The sequence below is a fragment of the Miniopterus natalensis genome, chromosome 12 (genome assembly GCF_054644295.1).
Source record: "Miniopterus natalensis isolate mMinNat1 chromosome 12, mMinNat1.hap1, whole genome shotgun sequence".
NCBI classification, from domain to species: Eukaryota; Metazoa; Chordata; class Mammalia; order Chiroptera; family Miniopteridae; genus Miniopterus; species Miniopterus natalensis.
Window position 1 is genome coordinate 3,756,437 of NC_142092.1, and position 12,128 is coordinate 3,768,564.

The window sequence follows — 12,128 nt, forward strand, 5'->3', positions numbered from 1 at the left end:
GATAAGAAAAACGAATAGAATAACCTGTTAGAAACTAAACCCTGGTAGAATGTAAGCACTGTATGTATTTTGGGATTTGAATTCGTTCTTCAAGTAGACTCAGAGATGAAATAAGTGGATTCTGAAAACTGCTTCATGGGGAAAAACTGAAGTCATGGTTAGGCTTGGACAAAAAACACAAAGAGGAAACAAGATAGCTATTTTTAATATCTCAAGCTCTCAAATAAAAGCAAGTGTTCCATGTTCTCCTAAAGGGCAGAAAAGAGCATGAGCAAACAAGTTGCAGTGGGACATTTTTAGTTAATATTAAGAAAGAATCTCTTAAGATAAAAAAGCTCTCTAATGAAAACATAGGGTCTCATTCAAGGGACCAAACAGTCATTGAGAACCCCCAGCATTTACAGTAAAGGAAACACCAATTTTGGAGGTGAGAGACATCATGTTATCATTGCGAATCTATAGTCTAGTCAAGTAGCAAGACAAACTGAGATTCTCTTAAAAGATGGTAATTTAGTCCGGTTCAATGCAATATGTGACTTTAAAATAAAGACAAAACCTCCTTACTGCTACTTAAACATTAATTTTTTTAAACCAGCCCCCAAACCCCTCCCCTCTGACAGCTAGTCTATTCCATATATCCATGCCTCTGGACCTACTTTTTTTTTTTTGACATTTCATTTTTTATTTTTAAATTTATCTTTATTGTGGAAAGTATTACAGATGTCTGCCTTTGGACCTATTTTGTTCATCAGTTTATTTTGTTCATTAGATCCCACATATAAGTGAGATCATATGGTATTTTTCTCTGGCTGGCTTATTTCACTTAGCATAACACTCTCCAGATCCATCCATGCTGTTGCAAAGGTAAGAGTTCCTTCTTTTTATGGATAAGTAATACTCCATGGTGTGAATGTACCACTGCTTTTTATCCACTCATCTACGGGTGGGCACTTGGGCTGCTTTAATTTTGGCTTGAGCACTGTCCATTCATTCTGAACATTCTTTTATATATTTCAATACAGATATAGATATTGTGTGTTACACGTATATAAAATTTTTCTAACTTTCACTCACTTTTCCCACACGTTTCCTTTCTCCTCGCAACAGGACGAGAGACTATGGGCTGTCTAGGTCCAGTGTGTGTCCTTGTCTTCCTTCTGGGAGGCAGAGCGTATTGCCAATATGAAAGCTATCGATGGGAGGAAGACTATGACCAAGCACCAGAGGATGATTACCAACCAGAATTCCGTCTTCATCAACATGTGGACTATGGAGTGCCTTTTCATCAGCATACTTTAGGCTGTGCCAGTGAATGCTTCTGTCCACCTAACTTTCCGTCATCAATGTACTGTGATCATCGTAAACTCCAGAGGATCCCAAATATTCCGGCACACATTCAGCAAGTCTATCTTCAGTTCAATGAAATTGAGGCTGTGACTGCAGATTCATTCATCAATGCAACTCATCTTAAAGAAATCAATCTGAGCAACAACAAAATTAAATCTCAAAAAATTGATCACGGAGTGTTTGCTAAGTTGTCAAATCTACTACAACTTCACCTACAGCATAACAATTTAGAAGAATTTCCATTTCCTCTTCCCAGGTCTTTGGAAAGACTTCTTCTTGGTTACAACAAGATCTCCAGACTGCAGACAAATGCCATGGATGGACTAGTAAACTTGACCATGCTTGATCTCTGTTATAATCATCTTGGCGATTCTGTGCTACAAGAAAAATGCCTTGCCAAAATGGAAAAGTTAATGCAGCTCAGCCTGTGCCATAACAGATTAGAATCGATGCCCCCGGGCCTGCCGCCTTCGCTCATGTACCTGTCTTTAGAAAGCAATTCCATTTCTTCTATACCGGAAAGTTACTTCAGCGGGCTTCCAAAACTGCATGTTTTAAGGATGTCTCACAACAAGCTACAAGACATTCCATATAATATTTTTAATCTTTCCAGCCTTATAGAGCTCAATGTGGGACACAATAAACTGAAGCAAGCATTCTATATTCCAAGAAACTTAGAACACCTGTACCTAGAAAGTAATGAAATTGAAAGTATGCAAAATTTCATTGTTTTTTAAAGACGAAATCTTTACAAATCTATACTTTTTACACTGTTGAAAATGGGTGCTTTAAAGTTAGCTAGGAAAATGGCAGAAATTGGTCCCCGAGAAAGGTGTGCTACAAAGTTCATAGCCTTTTCTATTAAGTTTTATCACCCTGAACATTGAGAAATAGTACTGTGGAGTATATAAAGAAATATGAGTATCTTGAGTAGTGTGGCTAGGAAAATGGCAGAAATTGGCCCCAGAGGACGGTATAAAGTTTACAGTTTTATCTATTAAATTCTGTCAACCTGAACATTGAGAAATAGTACTATAGAGTATATGAAGAAATAAGGGTATTCTGAGTAGCAGGACTATAGGAGATTTTCATTTCTTTCTTTTTGAGACTGTTTCTACTAAGAATTTATTACTTTAGTAATTTATTTATTATTTAAATTACTAAATTTCCAATGAAATCGCTTATTTTGATAATATAAAATTAATTTATAGTTTTATTTTCATTTTATTGTTTGATTAATGTAAAAATAATTAAACCTAATTCCACTTATAAGTATTTTAATTAATAAAACTATATCTATATAACATTTTAATAAAATCCAATATAAAATGATGAATGTAATATAGCAGGATTAATTTTTTAATTTATATTTTTCAGATATCAATGTTACAGTGATGTGTCCATCTGTTGACCCACTATTTTACCACCATTTAACATACATTCGTGTGGACCAAAATAAACTAAAAGAGCCAATAAGCTCATACATTTTCCTCTGCTTCCCTCATATACACAGTATTTATTATGGTGAACAAAGAAGCATTAATGGTCAAACAATACAACTGAAGACCCAAGTTTTAGGGAGATTTCAAGATGATGCTGATAGTGAAGATCATGATGATCATCATGAAGGCTCAGAAGAAGAAGGAACAGAAGAAAACGCTGACCCTCACTATTATGGAAGTCAGGAATGGCAAGAAACTATATAGGTATACATTTATGACTTCGCAAAACTTAGAGCTCACAATAATATACAAAGAATTATGTGTTAGTATAAGATCAAATACTTGAATCTAAGGTGTTGCTAACGTCTTCACCATTACATAAGATCAGAACTTACTCAAAATGATACATCTTTAGAAATATAAATTAGAATGACAAGTGGAAATCAAAAACTAAACTTTAAACATAAAAATGTTATCATGTTGAGAAAAAGTAAGTATGCCATTTCTATTAACAGTAATTATTCTAAGAATGATGAAAAAAGTAGCATTAGAAGCTTTGAATTACTATGAGGATTGTTTAAATGCCAACAGGTTACACTCCTGTAATAGGCAGCCATTCACTTAAGGAACAGATTATTATCTTTGACCTGATCTCCAGAAAAGCTTTCACACTTGTAGTTGAGATTTCATCACCATAACTGAATCCATCCCCTGGCCCTACCACTTAGTGCTTAAGATGATACTTTGACTTTCAAAAGATGCCATCCTCCTAAGGACCCCAGGCATGGAGAATCATGAAATCAATGAATCCTGTTTTTCCCTCAGAGCATCAAAGCAACAAAATTTTAAACACTGTTTCGATAACTAAAAACCACCAAAATTATCTCATCACAATCTATATTTAGCAAATTTTAGCAATTGTCCAAAACAGTCTCAACTGTGTTCCATTTTAACTGGAATAAATGTTTTTATAGCAAATTCACTAGAGAAAGGTTTCTTTGCTTTAGTTACATGAAGATTTGCTAATAAATAACTGCTTACTTCACAAGGTTAAGTTAATGTTAGCACAAGAAAGTATATCAACATTATTAAACACTTCTATTTTTCTAGCATTATTAATTAGAAACATATATGCATATCAGCCAATGTTTATTTACATAGTGTTAAAGTTGAATAAAGTTCCTTAAAATTTGGACAGATTTGACAGTCTCTTTAAAACCTTAAAATCACATATTATTTAATCTATCATTTTAAAGTATTTTAAGTATACCTTATAATAAAGATGATCTACCTGCTGTGATGAACGTTCTTGATTTATCAGGCTAACATTTCACAGAATTCCTCAGAGAAGGAATAAACATATATCTGGGGCTGTCTATGTAGAAAACCCAAAGAACAAACAACAACAATTTGGACAACACGCAAAGACCAGACATGTAAAACTATATTTTAGAAGCCGTTTTCAAGTGGCAATTCTTTTTTCTGGAAATGACAGTTTAAATGAAGCCTCTAACGCTCTTTATGTCTTTAAGTTATTAGCATTTAGCAGAAACAGTACCAACCTGTCCCCAAGGTAAGCACAACAATCCAAAATGAACAAAGACAACAGTCCATTCTTTCCTTTAATAATGTTCATGAAATCATTTGGTGTGTAGGGCTTAGCAATGAGGTCAAGAAATGGAGTACCTATGTGGGACTATGACATCATAAGGTACAGATGTGAGGGTAAAGGTCAGAGCAAAATGCTAGTGATGTGGGTAAAGCCTACTTTCAACAGAGGTAAAAAAATTTAAGGGCCACCTACCCCTTTACTGAAATTTTTAAAAACAGGGTTATAAATTTAAAAATTTATTATGAGTTAATACGTGGAAAATACTGTAGGTGTTTTAGGACATAAGAAATATTAGAGTATTTCTTACCTAGAATAATTTCAAAGTTACTACAGAGGAGCCATCACAGAAATGTAAATCAAAACCACAATGGGATAGCCTTTCACACTCACAGGAAGGCTATCATCAAAAAGACAAATACTAAGCATTAGCAAGGAGGTGGGAAAAGAGGAACCTTCCTGCACCACTGGTAGGGATATCAAATGGTGAAGCTGCTTGAGAAAGCAGTCTGGCAGATCCTCAAAAATTCTGAGTCACCATGACAGAGCAATTTCACTCCTAGGTACATACCCAAGAGAAATGAACACATATGTTCACACAAAAACATGTACAAAAATGTTCATAGCAGTATTATCCATTAACAGACAGAAAGCACACAAATGTCCATCAGCTGGTAAATCTGAGCGCAATAGGGAAACAAGAGGAATAGAGAGCTGAACAAACTGCAGCAATTGACAGCAGATACAGGTCACCTCCCTAGAAATAACATGGAGGCCTCAGTTGTATTTCAGCTCCAGGCCAGAAAAGCAGCAGAACCAGGTGGGCGACACCAGGACCAACTACAATGACTGATGCCCCTGTCCTGACATCGACCAGGGAGTGGAGACCGCGACCCTGGAGGAGCACACCTAGGGAACTGATGAATACTCTGTTGAAGCCTTCCTGAGACCTCCCCTAAGATTCCTGCCTGCAAGAGAGAGATAAAGCCTCAAGACAAAGGACCCAGCTCGAGGTCTCCCTCTGGGGAGCAGCCCCCCTTCCCTTTCCCTCTCTACCCCCCTCTTCTTCCCCATGGCCACGTGTCTCCTAAGCTCTAAGGGACCCCAAGCAATGGGCAGGCTGGTCCCCCGACCCTGTTCCCAAGGTCCCCTTCCCTCCGACTTCCCAGAGAGCTGGGGCAGCCAGCCCAGGGTCTCCTGTCGCTTCTCCTACGCTGAGCCCTTGCTGTTTACGCCCTCAGCTTGAATAAACGTTCCCTCAGTCACCTGGACTCGTGCTTTGAAGTTTTTCCTCACGAAGTCAAGAACCCGCACACTACCGGCTGCTGGACAGACCCGCCAAGGGCCAGGCCCCCTTTCCGGTAACAAATTGATGAACAAAATGTGGTATATCCACACAATGAATTATTATTCAGCCAAAAGAAGGAATGAAGTAATAATACAAACTGCAATAGAGACAAACCATGAAAATACTATGCTGGTTGTTTTTGAAGGCTGTTCCTGACTTTTCAGAAAGGTGGAAACCATTCTTTCTGGACAGTCGAAACTGGGACAATAGTAGTTTGAGTCATGGTAAATAATACTTCTGCATATATAACTTTCAACAATTAAAACAATCAAGTAACAGGAGAGTCCATTAGTCAGACAATGAAGAATTGAAATGGTATGAAATATGCTCAGTTTTAATTTAGTAAGAAATCTGTATTTTAAGAAAAAATAAAATTAAAGCCTATTATAAAAAATATATGCTATGCTAGTGAAGTCAGTCAGAGAAGACCACCTATTGTATCATTCCTTTTACATGAAATGTCCAGAACAGGCAAATCTATAGAGACAGAGGGAGATTACTGGCTGCCTGGGGCTAGGAGGAAGGGGAACAGAGGGAGAGTGGGGAGTGACTGATAATGGGTAGGTTTCTTTTGGGGTGATAAAAATATTCTAAAATTGAATGTGATGATAGTTGTACAAGTCTGAAAATACTAAAGACTATTTATAACAGGAAAGAAAAGGATAAAAATTCATCTATTTTCATTACACTTCTAAGTATTAGTTACATTGGCTACAAGGCTGAACTGTGTGACCACTAACAAGTGAACCCAATCACACCATGAACCCAACGAACCCAAGCATAACTGATAAAACAAAAGCACAACATACATTTGCTTATAGAAAGGAAACAAAAATAAAGCGTATTTCATGAATTTGCTCACAATAATACTAGTTGAGAATGTTTAGCTTATTTAAATATTGCCTGAAACACGATAAACACTTTGCCTTTATTCCTTAAGCTGGAGCCACCAAAGTAAAACAGAGACGTATGCATATCACATAGCACACTTAACCAACTCCATGGGAACAAAACAGAAGAAATAAACCTTGTCTCTTCTGCATATTTTTACTATTGCAGAGAATTCATAAGATCCCTAGAACTAAAACCCTCATTTCCTGATTCCAAATCTGTTTTTTCTAAATCTTAGAAATAAAGTATAACAGCAGCTGGAAACAAAATTAAATCACAGGAGCTAAAAATCCAAAGTTTCTTTCATGTTCTAATTGCCTAATAAATACAATGATGCCTACCAAAATAATATCACAGAATCATGAACATTTCTGTCATTACAACCTAAGTATGTTGCAAATTCACTATATGGAGATTTCTATACTAAGAAAAATTAAACTCACAAATATGATACATTTTTAACATGAACCCTCCCTTATATTGAGTCATAATTCCCTCCCTTTAAATGTCACTCTTTACTTTGAGAAGTGCTGGGTTCTCACCTGTATTTCAGTTGACCAAATGACTGGGCTTCAGGCATAAGCACGAGATCTAAGATGGAGATTCAAACCATAGATTTTCCATAAAATCTTAGAATACTGTATTTAAAGGGTCTATAAATATCTGGCAATTCAGTGATTCTCAACAGGGGTGACTATACCCTCCAGGGGACATTGGGCAATGCCTTGAGACAATTCTGGTTCTCATGCTGGGGGAAGAGTGGATGGAAGAGTGCTACTGGTATCCAGTGAACAGACGGCAGTGATGCTGCTAAATGTCCTATAGAGCACATGACAGGCCCTACCAAAACAATTATCTGGTCCAAAATGTCAACAGTGCTGAGGGTGAGAAATTGTAGGAACTAGATTCTAGTCTAAACAGATAAAGAAAATAAAACACAAAGAAGTTAACCTAACGAAGATCAAGGGAAGGTTCATGACAGAACAAAATGCTTACGTGTTCTGACCCCTAAATCACATGGCTTCCAATAAAGTGAGGAAGGAGAAAACAGGGAAGACTCGGCTTCTGGTTTTTGAAACACAATCCACTGTTAGTTGTATGTTCTCTGTCAGTAGAACTGAGCCTCCTCCCCCTCCAAAAAAAAACACTCCTAGAAAACCCTTGTTTCCAAAACTCAATTCTATTCAAAACATTTTGGGTTGCCCACTGCTCAGAAACAACTAGGAGGTAGAACAAACTGCCCAATGGCACCCCTTCAACAGTATATAACCCCACAAAGATGCCAAAGGTAATGCGACAGGGTTACCAGGGAGACCACCACAGAGAAAACTCACTCAGTTTCGGATAAATGCCTGCTCTTGAGTCTTAGAGAACTTTCATCTTTTATTACGGTGCAGTGAAAGTGAAATAGCTTCATACTGGGATATAATAGCTCTTTGTAAAATAGAAAACAATCTAAATTCCAACATATTTTATTCTTGGACCTGTACAGTAAAGAAGTTTACCCCAAAGAGAGGGCTGGGTTTTGCTGTTAGCTTCCAGGAAGTAATCAACATCTCTGTTTAGAGTTGGGGCCATCACGCCAGACCTTTAGGATGATGGAGCTAGTCATACCCGATATTGGGCTGGCAATGGTAGAAAGAGACAGAAAGACCATGTGATTTAGGATGGGCACTTTGGGTCACGTAGTATCAGTCAACCTGGATGCTGAGTTCAACCACATGGACACTCAGTCGATCATGTCAATGTAATAAAACTCCAATAAAAACTCTGAACAGCAAGGCTTGGTAGCACTCCTCTGGCTGGCAAAGTGTGCTGTCTCGCATCAATGCCCGGAATGCGTCCTGAGACAACGGGAGCTCTGCACCTTGGAACCCTCCCAGACTCTGCCCTATGTTTCTCTTCTTGGCTGATATTTATGTATATCCTTCCCTAATAAACCACAACTATAATGGTTTTATGTGAGTTCCATGAATCCTTCTAGCAAATTATCAAATATGACAGTGGTTTTGGGAACCCTCCCAAACTTGTAGCTGGAATAAGTGAGGATGGTCTTGGGGACTATGCCCTCAAACTTTGGCTAACTCTGGGCCAAGAAGATGGGTTTATTTACCAGTCCCAATCTGAGTATCTCTAGAATCTTGCTGTGTGTAGACATTTCCCCTTCAATGTGGCTGTGACCTCTGACTTGCTTCTAACCATGGCAAAGGTGATGGCATATACATGACTATGTGTGCCTGATTGCTAAAAAGACTGTAACGTCCATCTTGCTGGAAGACTACCTCTCTTTCTAGCTGTAAAGAAGCATCTTGCCATTTTAGGAGCTGCCTGATGGAAGCCATGTTGCAAGAAACTAAGGGTGGCCCTCAGCCCACGTCCAGCAAGAAACTGAAGCTCTTAGTTCCATATTCTGCACAAAGCTGTGGCCAACAATCACATGGGCTCACACGTAAATCCTTTACTGTACTCAACTCTTGAAGTGAGGGTGGAACCCCAACAAACACCTTAATTGCAGCTTTCAGGTAAGATCCTGAAGCAAAGAACCAAGCAAAGCCATGCCTGGGACTCCTGGCCCACAGAAACTGTAACTAATAAATGTATGTTATTTCAAGCCACTAAAATTGTAATACATAACCAATACAATAAACAAGTAGTGGTATTCTTCAGAAATGGAACATTAGTGGGATTTTTTTTAATGAAAATAGGATCATATCACTCACTGGCTAAAAAAGAAAAAAAAAAAAACAAAGACCCTCACTCACTGGCTATAGAATAAAGCCCAAACCTTAGCAAGGTATAAAAAGGTATAAAACACTTTCCTTAACCTGACCTCTAGTCTCTCGTCTGATCTCTTAATCTGTGCCATCCCCTCACCACTTCTCTCCCTCCCTCCAAGCTCCAGCCATATACAACTAATAAATTTTCTCAGTTATTTACTTTCCCCCACCTATGTAATGCTCCCCTTCCTAGAATATCTCACCTTCTGCTACCATCCCCACTTGTCACGCATTTTCTCTACGTAAGTCAACGTGATGCAGCCTCCACAGCCTCACCCTCTCTCAGGCTATGCTAGAACCCTGCACATTTCTGGGTAGCAGGTTCCGCTGTGCATTCTATGCTTTATTTGCTGCCTTTCCTGCTGATTTACAGACTATAAGTTGCTTGAGAGGAGAAACTGAGTTTTTCTTGTCTCTGCTTATTTTGTCTGTAGTTCTGGCAAAGAACTAGTGTTCCATAAAATATTACTAAATGAATAAATGCCAATAAAACTATATTCCTGGTCATAACTTTTCAAGGAAAGATATTATAACCCACTAAGTAATTTTTTGTAGTATGAAGTATCAAACTGTGTACACCATTAATAAAACTACCAATCTTTAAGATTCCCGAAATCTAACATTTAATATCCATCCAGTTCACTTCTCTACATTCTGTTAAACCTGCCACGCAACATGAAAACAAAGCATTATCTTCTGTTTCATTACTAAGTATTTTCAAAGACTTTAAAATTTTTATTGTACTCTAAAGCCATAAATTTGACAATTTTTATCAACCAAAACCAGAAAATATCACAACTAAATTTAAAATAATTCAAATTCAAATAAAAACATGAGTACCAAGTTTTAGTTTACCCAAGCTTTAATTTAAAAGGACCTTAGACCAGTTTTGAATAGAAAAATAGAACAAATTAGGATTCTTTCATTTTCCATTTTAAAATATTTATCCACATCCCTGTTTACTGAATTTTTAGCCTAGAGGAGAAAATATTACCTTGATTGCTAAAAGCACCAATGAGTGATAAAAATAAAAGTGAACCTCTCAAGATTGACATATAGTTATCTAAAATACCACTTAAACCTCTAAACTTAAATATTACTTATACAGTTTACTTCATTTTACAAACAAAAATATCTTTGATTATCAAACCTCAAATTATAAGTCAAATCTACTTTTTAAAAGCTGACTCTGACACTTGGGTTATTTTATATGTAACTAAAATAAAGGGGATGTGACCCCCACATGACTAAACTATAAAATAATTTGCGCTAAAACTGATTTTTACATTGGGAATTTCTTGGTTATAAGCTAACTATGGTCTAGAACAATATTTTTACTCCTCATAAAATTAAGATCATACACTATGCTTTAGTTTGCTATTTTATTCATTAAAAAAATGTTTTATTTCCTGTGAAAACATTAAAATGAAAAACATGATTTTATGTCATCTTCATGAACTAATAATATTCACAAAAACATTGGTGTTCATTTTACGAGGTAAAAATAACACAAACTCACAATATTTAGTACAAGCAGATGGAGTACAATAGTTACAAATATTTTAAGCACAGTTCTCTAGTACAACACACTACATTTCCGCCTAGAGAAAGACTGTTGGCAAAGATCTCTACCACATGGAAACTGCTTTTAAAGCTGCTGGGCCCTGAAATTGTGCTCAGCAGTCTAAAATCAATCCACAGCTCTCCTCATTCACCCTCCCACTTGGGCAGACATGAACATCTATTGAGGAAAGCCACAAAAAGACTTCAAAAGAGCTACAATGGTAGGCTTTCCCCCCAAACTCCCACATTATTTTAAATATCGTATGTTAAGATGTGACTCATCTAACAGTCTTAATAAATGTAAAGCTATCTCTAACTTTTTTAATTTAACGTTTAGGTTACCTTAAACGATTACTTTAAACAAACACTTTAGTGTATATCATCGCATAACTTTAATATCCATTGCAGGCAAGAACACAGCGCTGCAAACGTCACAAACCATGTTATTCTGAATTTTTAACCACTGAATTTTTTTGAATTGGCATTTACAATGCAGCACCAGCAGCTCTGAGTAATTCTGTTTGAAATTACTTAAGAAAAATTCTGAAATGTGCACTACCAGGTAAAATCCATCAGTAAGCCTAAAATCTTGCCCATTACATTCCTCCAAACCTATAGTAAAGTTCTGTATTTTTCTAGTCTACAATACTATTTTTTTATTTTTTATAGTTTAAATTTTAAAAGCAATTCTATTAACTAAAAAGAGTGATACCTATGAAAATAAAAAAAACTAAAAATTAAAATTCTGGCTTTTCCTTTATTTTGTGCCACCTAAAAGTAAGTGTTAATGACTACTTTTCATAATGTTAAATTTAAAGTTTAAACTTTAAAACTTTTCTTGGAACTTGTTTTTCTTCATACCACTACAAATCAAGAGTTCTTATAAAGTAGCAAAGCTGAAATATGATATTTTAAACTCACATGAGACAGGATCTTGGGTCTTCATGTTAACTATTTATACTTCAGGTATTCTAAGATTTCAAGTCCATAAAAGTACCTTTGTTCAAGGCACTTAATTATTAAGAAACTGAAATAATCAACATTGCTTGGATATTTTTATAGAAAAGAAGTAAAACCATTTTCTGAAACTGTTTTTCAGAATATCACTGATATGTAAAAACTTTTAGCATCTAATTAAAGATCACTAAGGG

The 12,128-nt window shown here is 36.4% G+C and overlaps 1 protein-coding gene across 1 annotated transcript; it reads left to right on the top strand.

Moving 5' to 3' along the window:
• Positions 1 to 1,114: 1,114 nt before the first annotated feature.
• On the top strand, positions 1,115 to 3,186 carry OMD (osteomodulin). Its single transcript, XM_016208972.2, has 2 exons — positions 1,115 to 2,058; positions 2,725 to 3,186. The coding sequence occupies exons 1-2, from the start codon at positions 1,119 to 1,121 to the stop codon at positions 3,051 to 3,053; spliced, it is 1,269 nt and encodes a 422-aa protein (XP_016064458.2). The 5' UTR covers positions 1,115 to 1,118; the 3' UTR covers positions 3,054 to 3,186.
• The last annotated feature ends 8,942 nt before the right edge of the window (positions 3,187 to 12,128 follow it).